The following is a 19,019-nucleotide window of genomic DNA, read 5'->3' as shown; positions in this document are numbered from 1 at the left end:
GTCATGTGAATCTCACTCACCTCGACAACTGATTACAGGAAAATTCTTTACTCTTATTCTATCCCTGCTTTCAGATACTCCCTCTCCTCCATTTTCAGTGTAAACATTACCCATTACTTCCAGCAAAGGTGTGTTAATCGTCTCCAGTGTGCTTGTGTTCTGATCTAATTAGATATATGTGTGTTTATATGTGTATATACTTATGTATGCATATATATATATTCTTTACCTTTATGTATTCATATATACAAGAATGCATGAGTGTGACAATGTATGTATGGTCTCAGTATATGGGAAGGGCTTGACAGGGTGGAAGGGGTTTGAGTTCATATTGTGCTTCCACTGTTCTTATTGTAGACAAATGAACAGATGTATTATGTTTCAAGGAAAAAACTATAAAAATATGTGAAAGAAAAAAAAAATTGTAGTTTCTTACCTGATGCCTCCACCTCCATCTCTACTCGTCCATCAGTTCTCTCATTATCGACTGACAACCACTCCTCTACCAGGAAGTAGTAGCTGCTTCCTGTGTGCAGGTCTTTCACCAAGACATACTGGAGCATCCATGCTGGGGACAGACCTGAGGGAGGGTCATGGAACAGGATTAGCTCATATATCAGCTGCTTCAACTCTTTGGCGTAGTGTTGGTTACAGGGATTTGTTCTGTGTGTGTGTGTGCACGTGTCTGTACCCTTGTTGTCGTGCCAAATTTGTATTTTCCAGACGCTGCCCAGGCTGGTGTCTGTGGCAATGTGGAAGATATCAAGAGCGTTGCGTGAGAAGGCCCCTCTGCTGTCGAGATGGCGGTGTCCACTGCGGCTCTCACGGCCATACAAATTGATTCCCACATGTGCTGTAGTGCCTGAAAGACAGACGGAGACTCACTATATCAAAATTTATTTATTTATTATTTGTTTACTTATTTATTCTTTGGGCATTTTTCACCTTTATTTGATAAAACAGTGAAGAGAGAGGAACACAGGGAAGAGAATGGAGGAATGACAAGCAGTAAAGATCGTCCTGGTTGGGAGTCAAACAGGTGATCACTACATGGAATGTGCTCTAACCACTCGACCACCAAGTGGCCCATGTTTAACACTTTGCGCATTTTGGAAAGGTAAATGAGTTTGTTTTTTTAAACTCTGCAGATGAATGGTTTTCAGTTGAAGGGTCATTTCAAAATTATCATTATCTAAATGTCACAATAGAGGGTATGCGTTTACGTCACGTTTCCCCTTTCGTTCGGACTGAGTGGCAAAACAAACCTCCCTCAACGTGCTGGCGGATAGCGGTGGACTCATAAACTGGATAAAATATGTTATATCAAAACAAATTGATGTCAAAAGGAATCGACAACCAGCTCCCCAAAACTGTCTGCTCCACGGACACGTCAGTGACAATCCTGTAACACACAGTGTGACCGCGGTGCCTGAGTACAGGTCGGGACAGGCGACGAGATTACAGCTGTTACTGTCGTCCTGACAGTGACTCCCGACACATAAACCCGAGCTGCTTTTATTCTGAAAAACTCTAACAAGTCAAACTGTGGGATGTGTTAGAGGACTAATTTATCTGTCTAAACATCATAACTATGACACCTGAAACTGTAAACACAGCTGATTGATCGAAATAAAATTACCGCTCCAGTCAGGGCCGTTGTATAGGGGAGAAAGATGGGGCCCAGCGCCCAGTAGGGCCCACAAAAAACCCCAGTAGTCTAATCTTTGTATGACTGAATTATTCTGGATAAGACCCTGACTAATACTCATGCTGCATTAGCATCAAAACAAAGTAGACTAAATAAAAAATGATAATACATACGTAGTCTAAGAAAAAAAGTGGAAAAGTCACTTTAGTCTTCTTTCAGGGGGCCCAGAATTCCTAGCAACGGCTCTGGCTCCAGTGAATTTACTTTCCGTCATTTAGAACAGGTTCTTGAATGTAACTCGGTCAAAGTGAGACGTATCCTAGCGTTCTGTTAGGTCATACATGCTTTACATGCTGGCAAAGCTAGACATGTCAGACTTGTGTTGTGTTGTTCGTTACTTGATCATTTTTAAACTTTGGCGGCTCTGCCACTCGTCTTTTTGTCACTCAGTGGACGTTCCACAACGACTTCCGAGTACCGTGACGTCACGTGCATACCCTCTATACATGATAGAATATCAAAAATATATATCAAGCTAGATGGTTATACACATAATGCTTCAAAGAGCTTTTGAAACCAGCATTGCTGCTTTTAATCAATGCAGTCTTACAATGGTGCCAATACAGTGATGTGAGACCACATGCAGTTTCTATAGTCACTTTTTATCACCATCAACAGTGACCTGTCCTCACCTGCCCCTCGGCTCCAGCCGGTCTTGACCTGAACCTCGTACTTGAAGAGTCCGTCTGGGCCACAGAGAGGAACCACACCAGCCCTCCGTAGATCCAGCTGGTCCAACTTGTGCAGGATGGCTGCTGCTACAAGATAGCTGAGTAAACCCAGCACACACACCAACAGCACGACCAAGCTTGGTGCACCGGAGCGCTCCTGCAGGGCAAAGGACAGGGTTTAAGTGTGTGTTTATATAAAGTGAATACAGAAGAAGACATGTTTTTGTGTGTGTTGTACTGACTGGCACTTTGAAGCTGATGGCATTCATTGGTACAAACACGCCTCCACCGAAGGCTGTGAGGTGCCGTGTGCGGCAAACAATTCTGCTGGCGTTGGTTTCTGCCAGGGGAACCATGCCATCTGTCCGCCACTGCTTCTCACTCTCACTGAAATACTGACACAGGGAGGCGAACACAGCAACCTCCAGACGAACGCCCGCGGGCGCCGAGCGAGGGCTGCAGGGCGTGCTCACGTTGATGAAGTAGTCCTGTGTGGTGTCGTGAGACCTGCGTAACACAGGGCAGAGGTGGAAGCGTTGGTAGTAGTCACCATAGACCTCCGCCGGCTGTTGCAAACGTGAGCATTGCATACTAAACTGACTTTGGCTCCCAGTCAGCTACAGAATAGATTTTAAAGTTCTGCTACTGGTCTACAAATCACTGAATGGTCTAGGTCCAGAATACATGAATGACATGTTAGTAGAGTATAAACCCAGCAGAGCTCTGAGATCTACTGACTCAGGTCAGATAGTGGAGCTCAGAGTTCAAACCAGACATGGTGAAGCAGCATTTAGCTGTTATGCTGCACACAACTGGAACAAACTACTGTACCAGCAGAACTGAGATCAGCCCCAACTGTAAGCACTTTTAAATCCAGGTTAAAAACATTTCTCTTTTCACGTGCTTATGGCTGAGCTCTTTTTAAGAACTTTATACTTTACCTATTTCTATTCTTTTACTTTTTTCATTCTTCTTTGCTGCTGTTTTTAACTCTGTGTTTTTGTTTTTATGCTGTTTTAAAAAAAAAAAAGTTTTGTCTTTATGTAAAAGCACATTAAGTTGCCTTTGTATGAAATGCGCTATAAAGATGCCTTGCCTTGCCTTTGTGCATGACTAGTACAAATCATGTCGCAGTGCAATGAATGAACGAACGAGGGGTTCTTACTCTGGCGACAGGAAGAAGGTGTATTTCCTGTGATCCAGATCTTGCCCCATTGTCATATGTGGTGTGATATGTTTTCTGTCCGTGCAGTTCAATTCGTTCGGCTCTTCGTGGGAATGAAGGTAAGCTGTGATGTATGGCTCCTCTTCATCCTCTCCTCTTCTGTCCTTCTCTCTGGCATCTGGAAAAAGAGATGAAAAGATGAGATGAACTAGAATTACCACCAACCTGCCAGCTGTCAGGAAATACAATCAAAGTCTTCCCTTCCCGAGTTACTGCATTGAACAATTCCCTGAAGTGACTTTTCAGAACACTGTCACAGTAAAGTTGACCTTTGACCCTCTAAAATGTCATCGCCTCATCACTGCCAAATCCGAGGGCGTTACTGAGATATCGCCTTCATGAGAATGGAGCGTACGTACAAAGGGATGGACCCTGGCCATCACCGGTGCTGAGGCATAATGATGACTGATAATACTTAAAGGGATACGCCAACTTTGTTTTTTGTGTGTCTTGCCTCACTCCCGAGTCCATGACAAGCAGATAGACACCATCCTTTCGACTTTGGGTGCAGTAACAAGGGAGAGCCCGTATCGCCTGTAATTAGCTCAAAGACTGTAAGTGCATTGGTAGTGTTAGCCTGCCTCCACCTAAAGTCATCAGTGAAACTCTTCAACAACTCTAAATGGAAACCAGCGAGCCGATCTTCGTCTCAGAGCTGACAAAACTCTCCGGTAAGGCATCTTGAGTGGTCAAATGCCGGGACGAGATCGGTCAAAACAGAGGGTTCAAGCAAAGACGGTTTATTTTGGTTCAAGCTAGCTACATCGAGGGTAGGTTAGCTTCCTATTTCAAAGTAAAAGCACAAATTCTACCGTCATGGTTTTCTGTATGTAAAGGGCAACGGGTGTTTTATTTTGTGAAAGTAACCGGAAGTGCGTTGGTCACAACGGCTAGCTTGAGTAGCGCCGAATTTGTCCGAACAAAATTGTAAACAGCTGGTATTTAGACAAATTTTAGACAAGTTTAGAGCTAAAATAAAATCAGCTTCTGACGGCTGATTTTGGCTCGGGTAGGAGGCAGGCTAACACTACCTATACACTTCCAGCGTTTGAGCTAAGCTAATTACAGGCGATACCTTGTTACTGCACGCACAGTCGAAAGGATGGTGTCTATCTGCTTGTCACGGACTTGGGAGTGCAAGACACAAAAGAAAATGTTGGTGTATCCCTTTAAAATGGATCAATACAATTACAAATAAAGATATAAAACTGTAAAACATGAAAGAAATTAGGACCCTGTTGCTTACGTTATGACCACCACCTCATTAACACCAGATATTACAGTTTTCTCAGTGGGTTTTCTATCTAAGCTCTTCACACTCAGTAAGTTAATGCATCTATAGTCTGTGTGTTATCTCTCCAAGCGAGATGCTGTCAGGCCAGTTACAAATTCACACTGCCGCTTCTCTCATGCTGTAATTACCCGCTTCTGAGTTTCATAACAATACATCATACATTGTAATGACATTAGATCTTCCTTCAGCTGTTAAAAAGAGGGCATTCTGTGAAAACAACCCAAAATGAGACTTTGTTGACATCTGTGAGGAAATTGCAGCCTGACAGCTGCCTGGATACATGATGAGAGTGCAAACAATGAAAGTAAAAATGATACAAAAGGAATCCATCTAATTTATTTAACACTCAAGCATAAGACTGCTACTAAATTACAGCTTCAAAACGCCTCCCTCACTCAGTGTCAACACAAATTGGAGATGAGACATCACATTGCTGTGTGTTGTGCGTGTGCATTGTGTATGTGATGGACGTCAGAGCTCACCCTCCAGAGAGGTGAAGTTGAGCTGTACAAACAGCCCTGCCTGTCTGTTAGTATTTCCCATGCTGACCCTGACGATGACGGAGTCACAGTGGCTGATGTTAAAGGCTTCATTACCAGAGCCTTCAACACCGACATCACTGTTGCCATTGTTAACAGCGACAGTGATGGCCTGATTGTCATCCAGGCCTGAGATTGGGATCTGGGTGCCATTTTCAGTGCGAAACTGCATTGATGCCACCTCCGTAGAGACATTGTAGTTTTCCACAAAGTTGAAGGGAAAGGGGTTAGACTCCATCTGAGGAGGAAAAGAAAAAGACAAAGAGATCTGTTACAAATTGAAGGTAAAACAGAAAAAGGTAAGACAAGAGCACTCCAGGCAGATTCTATCAGTTTCTGCTCATGAGACTTTAATAAAAGCAGCTTTTGTGCTGCCAAGAGTGTTTTGCACTATTGATTAAGTGTTTTCTATCATGATGTCTTCTGTTGTTACCTGAAACAGTAGCTGTACGATGCCGTTTCCTGCAGCGGCTCTGACAAGATTGTCATTCAAAGCTCTCGGGATGGAGAACCGCGGGCACTCTGGAGGGAAGGAGGAGGAGAAGGTCAAACACATAACATCACAGTCCTGTTTATTATGGCCACACTGCAGTAGATTAAGAGATATTTTCAGCCTCATATAAATATGTTCCATCAACTAATAAGCCGCCAAGTACACACCTCCACCTAATCTGTTGTCATGGTAGCAGAGCAAGCTCTGGGGGTCTGCCAATTTTCCTGTGGCTGCAATCTCAGCTCCCCTCAGGATCAGCGGCTCCTCGTTAAGCACCCGGCCGTGCATCAGGATCATCATGAGGTCCGAAGACAGGCTGTAAGCCTTGGCTGCCACTCGCAGAGGGTGCGGTTCTAGTGAAGAGGGCGAGGGGTCCAACAAGATGCCAATCTCTTCCTTACCAGAGGAGGAGAAGGTGGAGGGGGGCGAAGGGGAATCCAGAAAGAAAGTCTGAGCGTAGGACTGGGAGGCTGACTGGCTGACCTGATGGATCAGATCACCTGGAGGGAGGAAGACGATACGAGAGGTGAATAACTGAGGAGGATAAAATGAGGAAAAGAAGAAATGTGGGGGAAAAGTTACAGCTGCACAGTTGATGCTTCACTTCAGTTTGTTAATCGTAACACAGTGTATTTTCCAGTCTTTGATGTGTATATGAAATTGAGTTAATGAGCCAATCACTGATGGACTGTGATTAGATTACAAATTTGCATCAACAAATCGACTTGAGTGTTTCAGTTTTTCCCTAAATATGTGTCTGATGGAAATGAATGATAACATGTGTGCAATGGGGCAGTGAATGATTTGACTTTGATCTACACACCTCTATTTGAGGCTTTAGTCTCACACTTTATTTTGACAGCATGTGTTTCCTTTTATATTTCTCCTAATAAACATACATACCACTGACTTGTTGATAGCTTCCTAGTAGTGCTGCAATTTCCTTTCATTCATGTTTTGAGTCCAACCCCCGTTCTGGCAGACAGAAACAGTCACAGCCAATTTTCTTTCTTACCCATGATGTTGAGGATGTTGTCGGCTATCTCAGTGGGAGTGACGGTGCCCTGCTTGGTGTCACTCTGCAAAATCTCCAGCATGGACTCCAGTTTATTCAGAGTGCTGTTCTGACACTCCTCGCAGATGAACTCATGACTCACCGCCTGCAGAACACACACACACACACACATCTGTTTGATTCCTGGACCCTTTATGTCTTTCTAGCTTTATTCTTCACCCTTTTCTCCAAATCCAAATTTCTTTCTTTCTTTCTTTCTTTCTTTCTTTCTTTCTTTCTTTCTTTCTTTCTTTCTTTCTTTCTTTCTTTCTTTCTTTCTTTCTTTCTTTCTTTCTTTCTTCCTCCTCCCTCCTCCCTCCTCCCATCCCTCTCAGTGTCCTCACCGTGCACTGTGCCAGAGCAGCAGAGGTCTGCTGGATGTCATTCACAGTGGTCAGGTCCAGAGCCGTCAGAGCTCTGGTAATGTTGCTGCGGACTCTGACACGGTAACTGCGTTCATCTCTGTGTAACCTCCTGTCGTGCTCATACTGAAACGGAGCATAAACATGTACATGTCAGCTTCAAGTGCTAGTGATGGATGACTGGAAAGAAAGTGTTGATGCTTTAACTGGGTGACTAGACCTCTGGTACCTCATTCAGGACTGTGATAAGAGCCAGTGATAACTCTCTGACCCTCTGAGAGTCTCCCTGCTCCAGCAGCTTTTTGAGTTTGGTGTCTGTCAGCTCAGACAGCCAATGGGGAAGGCTGCTGTACTCGGGGGGCTGATCTGGCAGCACGACCTCCATGGACCTGGACACAAACACAGAACATAATGTACTGCTGTTGAATATTGCATTTCTAACTTAACAACACTGGATGACAACACGTGTCAGCTGGTCTCCCATTTGGTCCAGACTGAATTATCTCAATAAATGTTGAAATTAACTGTGAGCTGTTAGTGTAATTGTTGGTTCCCAGATCCAAACAAGTTTGGTGATCACCTAACTTTCCTTGTCTACCTCTGTTCAGGCATTAATATTCTCTTTGAGATATCGCGTTTACAAGAGTGGGACGTATGCACAGCCTTCAATTATAATGCTATATAAATAAACTGTTACCACACCCACTATACATCAGCATTGCCAGAGTTGACTGTGTTGTCAAACTGAAATTAGTATTTAGTTCAAGACACAGCAGAGTCCAAGTTCAAACTTCCTAATTTGATTTCGTGACATTCTTGGATCCTGTAGCAGCTCCTCTTAAAAGCCAAGAAATAGTTTTTCCAGTGTTGTTGGTGTAATAAATTTGGCTTTTTAATCCTTAGAGGTCACTGACATGCTCGATTTACTATATTTTAAGAGGATAATGCACGTAGGATCAGTGGTGCTTTCCAAGGAGTCTCGGGTAGATAGATTAAAAAAAATAAAATAAAAAAACAACAACATTAAATTAAAACATAACCTTAGAAATCCCGCAGAGTTGTTTGCTCCCTCGTCAGGCTGTTAAAATCATTACACACAGTGAAAACATAAATAAAACTGGAGGCTGGAGTTGAACACCACATTTTCAGCTGCAGCTTAACATTGTTCAAACGCTCAGTTTATTAAATTAAGTTCTGAGGCAATGTCTCTAAAAATATCAAATATGTAAGGATGGATTTTGTGGAAATATGCAGCTGAATAAATACAGAATATTAATACGGAAAAGTGCACCAATTAAAAAAAAAACTTGTTCTTGGATGGGACTATTTAACTCTTGTGGCCTCAATGAAGTGTTGAGAAAATTAATACAGAATATATACGGTAAGTGAAATTGCCTCTCAGTGTGGAATGAAATTATTTCAACAACCTTAAAGATACTTGAGGGCAAATCAGAGAAATTGGTATTATATTGAGGAGTTTTGACCAAGGGCTACTAAATGTACCATGAAAAATATTATTTTAACACCTTTTCTGATAGACATGCACATAATCACTGGACGGTGAAATTCTTGGACTTTAAGCTGTACAGGAAAGTCCGAACCAGAACCAAAACCTTGGTGATGGCCAGAGTTTGTTGTACCAATCAGAGACAGTTCAGTAATGTGAAGGTTTGACGGACTGAGCAGCTTGGGATGTAAACAAAAAAAATGTTGAAGGTCTGGATGTTATTTAATTGGCCACAATTCTGCCTGCAGCAAACTAAACAGAAAAGTAAATCATAGTTACTTATTAAGTGCAGTGATGGAAGCCCCCTGGTGGTCCTCCACTGTGATGGACACAGCTACGCGGTGTCCGGCCGACTTGAATCCTGGCGGCAGGAAGGCCGTGTGCTCTGGACTGCTGCCTTTGTACACACAGAACTCCTCACAGTAGTCTTCTTTGCAGCGCATCACCAGCAGACTGTAGAGCAAAGGAGTCTCTGAGACCCCCAGATCAATGTAACCTGGAGACAAAAGAAGGAAAACAATAGGAAGAAGAAAACAGAGAAGAACATTTGATGATGGTAAATAGGTCATGAGCAGGAATGCTACCGGAACAGATTCAGCAAAAGCAACACATTCGAACACTGTCATGTGTATGAAAGTCATTTCCTTTCATAACCTTTATTTAAACTCGGAGATATATTGAGGAGTAGCCTCATTTATAGCCGAGATGAAACACAAAACATATAAGGACAGAAGGCAAGACATTTGAAACATACAAAAGCATAACAGAATACCAGAAGTTAAAGGTGACTAGGACAAATTGAAACATAGTTAAAAGCAGGAGCAGTTAGAGGTAAAATAAGATGTAGTTGTGGTTTTAAATTGTCCTATTGGTAAAAGTGAGGTAAGTTTCAGATGATTTTGCAGAGTGTTCCAGGTTGTAGGTAAGAGAAACTGGTGTTAACAGAGGGAACCTGCAGTGTGAGCCAGTCTTTTGAGCGTGTACGATAGAGACCTGCATTAAAAGATACTAGTGAGTTAATATAAGATGGTAAGAGACCAGTGAGAGCTTTAAAAATAAATAAAATCCAGTGTCGATCATGCCTGGTAGATAATGAGGGCCATCCGACTTTGGAATACAGGTCACAGTGATGAGTGTTGTAGCTGTCGCCAGTAATCAACCTCAGGGCTGAGTGATAAACGGTGTCAAGTGGATGTAAAGTTGTAGCTGATGCGTGCCTGTATAAGATGTCTCCATAGTCTAAAACTGACATAAAAGTTGCCTCAATAAGTTTCTTCCTGCAGTGAAAAGGAAAGGATGATTTGTTTCTGTAGAAAAAGCCTATTTTTTGTCTTAGTTTAATTACCAGATTAGATACATGATGTTTGAAGGTGATTTTGTCGTCGATCCAAAGTCCAAGATATTTGTATTCAGAAACTCTTTCAATAGCTGTACCATTAATAGTGGAGATGATTTGCATATTGTATGTGATATTTTTTGATTTAGTGAAGAGCATAAATTTCGTTTTACCTGCATTAAGAACCAGCTTGTGATTATTGAGAGCAACTTGTAAGTCAGTGAAACAGTGCTGAAGAGATGCAATACAAAATAGTGTCGTCCGCATAAAGATGAATGTTACAGCCAGTGACAGTAGTTACAATGTCATGAATACAGTGAAAATAAAACAGGGCAAAGGATTGAACCTTGGGGTACACCTTTTGTAATATGTAAAAAGTAAGTTCACGGCTTCCTTCTTCCTACCTGAACAGTTGAAGTGGACCCGGTCCAGCAGCGTGCGAACCCTCCAGCCTTCTGCGTCCCCCTCCCCGTACTCCACTCCCGCTTCCCCTCCTCCTCTCAGGTGACACTCTCCGCCGGTCGGGGGCATGTTGTGATGGAGCGTGATGGAGGCCACGCCCTCGCCATCCAGACCGTTGTCGGTCACATGCAGGGTGAAGATGTAAGAGTCTCCGAGCCGCAGGACGCCCTGCCGCAGCACCAGGTTCATGCCGTCACTTCCTGTTGTGGTGGAGGAGGAGTCCAGGACCAGAGCCTCGTTCTGCAGCGTCATGGCGCTCCAGCGCTGAGGGGCGAAGAGACACCTGGTTAAGTAATAAGACAAACTAAAAATCTTTTAGTCAAGGTAAAAACTACTTCTTGTTTCCTTCTTTTTTTGTTTTAGTGTTTTCCTTAGTGTGGTTGTCCTTCTGGCTCAAATTGACCCAATCTGTTCCCTTCCTCCTTCCTTCCTTCCTTCCTTCCTTCCTTCCTTCCTTCCTTCCTTCCTTCCTTCCTTCCTTCCTTCCTTCCTTCCTTCCTTCCTTCCTTCCTTCCTTCCTTCCTTCCTTCCTTCCTTTCTTCCTTCCTTCCTTCCTTCCTTCCTTCCTTCCTTCCCTTTGTCTTTACTTCTTCTTCCTTCCTCTTTTGATCCAATTGACCTGATCTGTTCCCTCTCCCTCCATCTTTCTTTCCTTCCCTTTTCCCTTCCTTCTTTCCTCCCTTCTTTCCCTTCTTCGTTCCTTCATCCTTCCTTGAACAAATCTGTTCCCTCCCTCCTTCTATCTTTCCTTCCTTTTCCCCTTCCTTCTTTCCTCCCATCTTTCCCTTTGTCCTTCATTCCTTCCCTTCGTCCTTATGTCTTCCTTACCTTTTGACCCAATTGACCCAATCTGTTTCCTCCCTCCTTCTATCTTTCCTTTGTTTTCCCCTTCCTTCCTTCCTTCCTTCCTTCCTTCCTTCCTTCCTTCCTTCCTTCCTTGACCCAGGAGGACAACAGGAGGGTTAAATACATACCAAGCCAGCCACTTTGATACTAAGCAGCTTCAAAGGAATATTTAAACATTTTGGGAAATATATACACTAACTTTCTTGTTGAGATGAGACTTTGGCTTTTGTCCTGATTAAACAAGATATATCACGTTAGAAGTGCTGATAAGTGGTTTTTATTATTTTTGGACAGAGCCAGAGTCGGCCGGTTCCCCCTGTTACAAGTCACTGTGTAAAATTCAGATTACCAACTGCTGATTATAACTACAATTTCAGCATACAAACATGAATGAATTCACTCAAACTGTGTGTGTGTTTATTGGTCCAAAAGACCTGAAAAGACTTGGCAGCAGTCTTCTGAATGTTAAAAGATATTTACAAAGAACTTGATGCCACATATCTGATTAAACATCAATGAACAAGATCAAGGTCAGAAACAGGTTGTTATTAGTCCTAGTAATGTTGAGAAATTACTCTATTGTGCATTGCAATATGATAATACTTGCTGGTTTCTCTATAAAATATTTGTTATTCCTACTGTACCAGTCTACAGGTCGCCACTGAATTGTGTGAAGCACACAATTCTTTGACGTGACATGCTGTGCCGTGCCGGAAAGGCAGATGTTGTTTAGTTTGAATTGTGTTTAGTAAGAACAAAATAAATAATTTTGTGGTGAACAAGTGAAACTTAGTTTGGACAATGGTTTCATCACACGTCAGTTTACTTTCTTTTTATTGGTTTGGTCAAGGAGCTTGAAATCTTTGATTGAAACTGAACTTGTTTCCAGCTGATGCTCTCGTGTGAGTGTAGTTGAAATGAATGCCCGTGAGTCTCAGACATTTGGACCACAGTGAATGCAAAGAGAGCCGGTAGAGACACTTGTAGACAACTAGACATAAGTAGAGTGAAATTATTTGAGAAAGTGACCTTGGTGAGCGTACAGTACAGTACAGCTGAGCACAGTCAGTTTTGTATGTGCAGACCGATGACCAGTGACTCAACATGTGTTTTGTCTCTCAAATTGATTCCCCATGTTGGTAAGGACATAACATATTCTCTCTGGCTCCACTTGTATGATGACCTCATTCTCACACCCACACACTGCTTGCAGCACAAATCCCAAGGAAAGTGTGAATGGAGGAAGGAGAAGAGGGAGGAAAAGTATCTGGAAATGTTGACTCCACTGTCACTTTGCTGTGGTGCAGTGACCTCATTTTGCTGAGACACAGATTTAGCTGCTTCGTGTGCTTTGTGTGTGTGTGTGTGTGTGTGTGTGTGTGTGTGTGTGTGTGTGTGTGTGTGTGTTTACCCCACGGTGAGAGCCCTGGCAGTTGGTGCAGGTTCCCCTGAGGAAGACATACGAGTTCTGGCTGACCTCGTAGATGGACTGGGCCTTACAGGACACACACTCCAGATACACCATGGGAATGTGGCCGCTCTGCACAAGCACCTGTCACACACAAAACGCACACACCATGTGAAAAAAAAAACACAAACAACAAGAATTCATCGGCTCTCTCTGTGTGTTTTCCTATTAATGACTCTACTACACACCATGTGTCATGCTTTGTTGTGAATGTTTAGACCACCATTTGATTTATACTTGTTTGTGTTTGTCTATTTTTTCTCAGCCTAATTGCCTGTTTAATCTGTTGTGCTTTGTCTGTGCCAAACAAAGGGTCAGCGTGTTTTGCTGGAAGCAGCTTCAGTGCCGGGATATTGAGTTTTTAATCAATCAAGAGAATAAATGGATAATTGAGAAAGAGAGAGGGCAGAGAACCGGAGATTTTGAGGGCGAGTATTTGTAAAAGAGACAAATTATTGTCATTAGAGTGAACAATGCACTTGATTAGTATGAAAACAGTAAACACTTCTGCAAAACTCTGTGATAATCTCACAACAATCCAAGTAAAACCTCTTCAAATAAAAGACACATTGTTTTACGATATTTGTCTGTTGGAAAACTCTACAGCCAAAGTTAATGGTGCAAAACTTGAGACATTATCTATTTGGTCTCATGCTATTGCCTATATTCCCGGGCTATTCTAATATATGTTTTATTTAAATTATTGTTTGGAGGTGTATATTTGTTCAGAATTATGTTTTTCTTTTTGTTGGCATTTGTTTGGGTGACCTTTACTTACAGTAATCACATATACTTTGTTGGTCAATGACAAGTGGATATAGCCTAGCTGAATATTCATTTTTTTGTTTAGGGTGGTTTGTTGTTGTTGCGCCTAACCATGGAACAATAGCCTATTTCTGTTGTACCATATGAAACAGCATAGGCTACAGGGTTTTTTGTTTTGTTTTTTTGTGTCATTTTATTTATTTATTTTTCTTTGAAGCAGAAGTAAGCGATCCGGTCGTTTTGGCTAATGCTGCGTTCCAGGCAGGCTTTTGAAACCGTAAATTACAGCTTCAAGTCACGACTTACGACTTTGTAGCGTTCCAGGCAACCCACTCGTGTTTTTCCGACCTGTTTTACCTGTGAAAGTCACTATAACGGCCACTCGTAACTTCCGACCCGTGAACTCGTACCAGATCGAACTGGTACGACTTCACAGGTTGGAAAAACACGAGTTACGAGTTGCCTTGAACGCACCATAACGTCTTGTCAGCCGACGGAGTTAGCAGCCCCCGTCCTCGTCATGGATCTATTGGTCCTCGTGCCTGCGTCACCACATTCAGGCGCATCCCTTGGCTGCACACACAGCCCTTTATGCCGTTCTCTCTCCTCATTGGATAAAACTTGTAGGATACGAGAAAAGTTTCTCCTCGGCTCAGAGCAGAGCAGAGTGACTGAGAGACCCGTGTTTCGGTCCAAACACTCTATGTAAGTGATTGCTGTGAAGATATAACTATTTAAGACTTATATTAACACAAAAATATCGCTTACTTCTGCTTTAATGTATCTATTTATTTTTGGTTGTTGTTTGTCCATACCTCTGTTATGGAGTTGTATGTCACATTTCTTTCAAGGCAAAATAAAATAAATAAATAAATAAAAGACACACAGGCAGCACAGTATGTGACAATACATGCTGTTGTTAATATCCCTGCGTGTGCATTTCTAATCAAACATGACCACATAGACGCTAAATATATTGAACATTATTCACTGATGGTGGCATTGATAAAGGATCACCACATGAATACTGACACAATCAAACCAGTAACAACCATGAACACTTTTTTCCCCCCACTCCTGCATGGTGTTGAGTCATAAACTACAGAGGTTGACCTCCCACATGTAGAGCTTCTTGTTGTGGCTGAGGGCAAAGGATGAATGAAGAGCTGAAGACAAATCACTTCAAATGCACTCAACAACACCACTGACAGTCTGATGCATGAGCTGCCCTGTTATTCTGACCCAACACTGACAATCAAACAGCGGACAGGATATTTATTTACCTCGCTGCCGAAGGTAACACGGCTTCATTTCTTATTGGCTGTTTGATAAGAAATAATTGTTTTGTGAGGCGGTGACCCTTCATCACAGCTTCCATAACATCAAATGATTTTTTTTTTTTTACCTTGAAACATTTCAAACAGCTTATTAGACTGTTTGAAGCCTCAAGACATAAAACTCATGATGTGAAATCTCTGATGTGAAAGCAGTGACTAGAGATGAATCTCCAAAGGTTATTTCAATTTGTGTAGCTTTGTCTCAAATCCATTAGTGTGTGAGTTTTGTTCTCTAATTAACTTCTAAATTCCTCCTTCATGACAACTGTACGGAGTGATTATATTTTATTAAGGCTTAAAAGTGATGGATAATTGAGGACGTGACCTCTTTGACTGACAGGCGAGCACTGAAGTCTCAGCTCCACACATTAGTGAGTCCATACATTCATCTTGTGATTTGGTGGAGGGGTTCTGCCTCCCAGGTGAGAAACCGCTGACCTGCAGCAGCATGCATGTATTGACAGGTGCAGGACACTGTGTGCACTCACCGTCTGCGTGGTGGACTCTGGCGCCATGCCGTCTTTGCTGATGGTCAGTTTGAACGTGTATTCGACACCCGCCTCAAGCTCAGAGCCGGAGATTCCCAACACTGGATCGCTGCCCAGGCCGAAGTTCAGACTGGAGCAGTGCTCTGGACCCTGGAAGAATTAGAATTAGAGCGTTACAGTATATGTAGCAGATAACTGTAGAAATAAGATATTTAATGGTCGATATTTATGTTAAAACAAAAAGAAGACATACATATATTTGTCATTTTTAAATCATATAAACTTATTAGGGAACATCATATTCACCATTAACTAGGTGCTTATTAATATGCATATAAGTAGCTTACTAGCTCCTTATTAGTAATTATTAAGCATGTATTAACACCTTATTCTGCATATTCTTGAGATTTGTCCTGATATTAACTCCTAATTATCGCTTATTCATTGTAAATTAATGCATTAATGCATTAATGCTATACTAATTCAGTGATAAAGGAAGAATTACTGTTCTTGTGCTACTGCCCCTGTACAAGGCCCCAATAACCCACTGGTTATTCACATCATTATTCAGGAACAACAATGCATTAATTTACAATGAATAAGCCATAATTACAGTAGGAGTTAGTATCAGGAAAAATCTTAATTCATGGTGTAATAGAGGTAGAATAAGGCTATGTAGAATAAGGTGTTATTACGTGCTAATAAGGAGCTAGTAAGCTACTTATATGCATATTAATAAGCACCTACTTAATTGGTGAATATGTGTTCCCTAATCTAAAGTGTTACCAAAACTTTTTATTGGGTTATGGCCACTAACAAATGATGATAATGTGTGGAGGTAAAGGGAGGTGGTGTTTGCAGAGCACATGGTGTGGAGAGTCTGCAGGGCTGCAGTTTGAATTACTGACATCTGCATGGAATACCACACTCATGCGCACAAACAAAGTTTGTGAGGAAATAAATATTATAATATGAAACATATTCCTTTTAATTCAGCACAACATTATCACCCAGATGAAACCAAGTGGTCTAATTCATTTGTAAGTCGTTTGGGCACATCTGTTTGACAAACATCTGTGCCAAATTAATTCTCAAAGTTATATTGATTTATCTATCCGACATAACTTGTGAATAAATGAAGAGAGAATATGCTTGCAGAAAATTGTTTTAACTATGAATGAGTCACCACTTTAGAACATTTGGACGTTGATGAAGAGCTGAGGCTGAAGCATTAAAAAATGAAATGTTTCATTTCTCAAAATGAGCACAAGGTACAAGACTAATGTTGATTTCCTGATCATAGTAAATGCCAACTTCAAAAATAAAAGCAAACACTATACTGCTGCAAAATTGTCTTCTACGCTTTTCTTGTTAACGTTGCTCTTAAAACATTCTTGTTTGTTAAGCTTTTGTGAAGCCGTAACAAAACTAAAAACAGTCACAGTTGTTGGAATATTTGATTTTGTTGGCTCGCCTTCAAAGAATAGGGAAAAAAAACATAAATTTTTTGGTACAGTGAATTCATTTTTTCTTTTTTAACAATTTCTAATGCATTGATAATTGTACTTGGACCGAAGGTCAGGAGGACTTCTAGGACATTTGATAAACTGTGTGGTTTTTTTTTTGGCTTCTTTTCTTCATCTCTTCAACTTTGAGTCCTTCTACCAGGACGTACAACAGTTTGACTCTCTGTTGTCAAACTTAGTGTCCTTCGACAACTCTCAATATGTTTTCTATATTAGCAAATCTTTTCATCAGCAGCCTTTGCACAGCTGTGTGTGTAATGTGTGCATGGTTATGAGCAAGTGTGTAATTGTGAGGGTGGAGAGCAAAGCACCAGCTGTGGAATGCTGAGTTTATCTCTAAACAGTTACATAACCCTTTAAATGCCTGTCCGCACACACGCACGCACACACACACACACACACACACACACACGCACGCACGCACGCACACACACACACACACACACACAAATGTCCTGTTGGACACACCCATCACATCACATTTTATATTGTGGTCTTTTGCTGCACAGGCACAATGCGTTCCCAATGCACACAGTCATACAAACACGCACACACTCGCAGCACAGACTCAACATTAAAGACGTAAAGTCAAAAGCTGTGCTGATCTACTGAGTGTCGGCCAAGCCTCTCTGAACACAGTTAAACTTCTCAGTCAGGAGCAGAGACCATTACGTCATTTTTCCACAATCTCCGTTGCAGAATCAAGTCTGTCCTCCGAACTCTGCCTCATGAATTCACCATTAAACATTTGAAAGTGGAGTTTGGTTTGACAATTCAACACTTCGTTATTTCTGTTAGACCCGAGCCAAATATGAAGGAAACCTGGAGACTGAGAAAAAACAACCACCACATTAGCAAAAGCAGAGCAGCACAGAACTCTGTTGTACTCTACTTCTACTGTACTTGCAGACTTTTACAGCACTTGTTCATTTACTATTCATTACTCTGCTCAGAACCCATTAACCTTGTGAAGTTGTAGTTTCTATATAATACGCAACATAATGTAGCTGCATTTTACTGTAACTACTCAATAACAGCATGACCTTCAACAAGTTACCCACTGAAATCAAACCTTTTTAAAACAGCACTGAACACTCCACACTCCTCCAGAGAGCTTGGTTATATAATGTATAGTGTGATGTGAATGGAGACCTGTTACAAAGTCAGAGAGCCATTGCTTCTGGGAACAACAGAAACTGCTAATTTAACAAAAAAACATTTTACAGTGTCATGACAAGCTTTACCTTTGAGGTGCTTTGACATTCCCAGTGGTAGTGCATTAGTGACTGGCTGTCTGGGTCCAAGTTGGGGTCGTAGGACTGCTCTGCTCTGAGCTGCAGGTCCTGAGTCTTCGACCAGACCCTGTAGGTGCCCCCCTCTATAATTGGCATTAGCCTGACAGGAGAAACAGGTCAAAAGTCAAATTAAAAAGGAGCATGACTTCCTAATTTAACTTGTCAAACCCCAAAACATATTAGTCTACTAAACAGTTAAATCTTTGAAAACATGTGCAGTGTAGCTGACAGAAGAGGTGAGTTTCGTAAACTTTGTAATTTTTTTTTGACAATATGCAGTATGTGTTAAGACTGAAATAAAAGAACCCACCCACAAAAAACATGTGTAAGGACACATGAAAGGTAAGTGCTGATATCAAAGAGGTGGATTACGCTGTAGTACTGGTTTGAAAAGTTTCTATGGATGGTTTGAAACTGTTTTGACTGTGAAACTAGGTCACTAGGCCCGTTGTTTGAATAAGAATGTTTTCTTAGCAATTTTGCTTGGTTAAATAAAGGTTGATGATGATGATGATGATGATGATGATGATGATGATGATGATGATGATGATGAAAATAACTTTATTCGGTAACACTTTACAATAAGGGTCCCTTAATTAAAGTTAGTTAGTACATTATTAAGCATTAATATATAAACTAATGT

General features: G+C 41.6%; 1 protein-coding gene across 1 annotated transcript in view; it reads right to left on the bottom strand.

The window, feature by feature from the left end:
- Positions 1-19,019, bottom strand: part of pkd1a (polycystic kidney disease 1a) — an 87,116-nt gene that overhangs the window by 20,129 nt on the left and 47,968 nt on the right. Inside the window, exons 23-38 of the mRNA XM_085780281.1 lie at positions 18,326-18,476; positions 15,556-15,705; positions 12,909-13,049; positions 10,594-10,915; positions 9,133-9,349; positions 7,576-7,735; positions 7,329-7,472; positions 6,946-7,090; positions 6,098-6,430; positions 5,871-5,959; positions 5,381-5,675; positions 3,545-3,722; positions 2,622-2,886; positions 2,341-2,536; positions 692-862; positions 437-580 (exon numbers count right to left, since the gene is read on the bottom strand). Of these exons, the coding sequence (XP_085636407.1) occupies positions 437-580; positions 692-862; positions 2,341-2,536; positions 2,622-2,886; positions 3,545-3,722; positions 5,381-5,675; positions 5,871-5,959; positions 6,098-6,430; positions 6,946-7,090; positions 7,329-7,472; positions 7,576-7,735; positions 9,133-9,349; positions 10,594-10,915; positions 12,909-13,049; positions 15,556-15,705; positions 18,326-18,476 (3,101 nt within the window). The remainder of the gene's footprint in view (positions 1-436; positions 581-691; positions 863-2,340; positions 2,537-2,621; positions 2,887-3,544; positions 3,723-5,380; positions 5,676-5,870; positions 5,960-6,097; positions 6,431-6,945; positions 7,091-7,328; positions 7,473-7,575; positions 7,736-9,132; positions 9,350-10,593; positions 10,916-12,908; positions 13,050-15,555; positions 15,706-18,325; positions 18,477-19,019) is intronic.

Source organism: Trachurus japonicus, chromosome 1, assembly GCF_045865225.1.
Source record: "Trachurus japonicus isolate A0001 chromosome 1, Traja_1.0".
Lineage (NCBI taxonomy): Eukaryota > Metazoa > Chordata > Actinopteri > Carangiformes > Carangidae > Trachurus > Trachurus japonicus.
The sequence above is the reverse complement of the archived record's forward strand: the minus strand, read 5'-3'. Positions and strand labels throughout refer to the sequence as shown.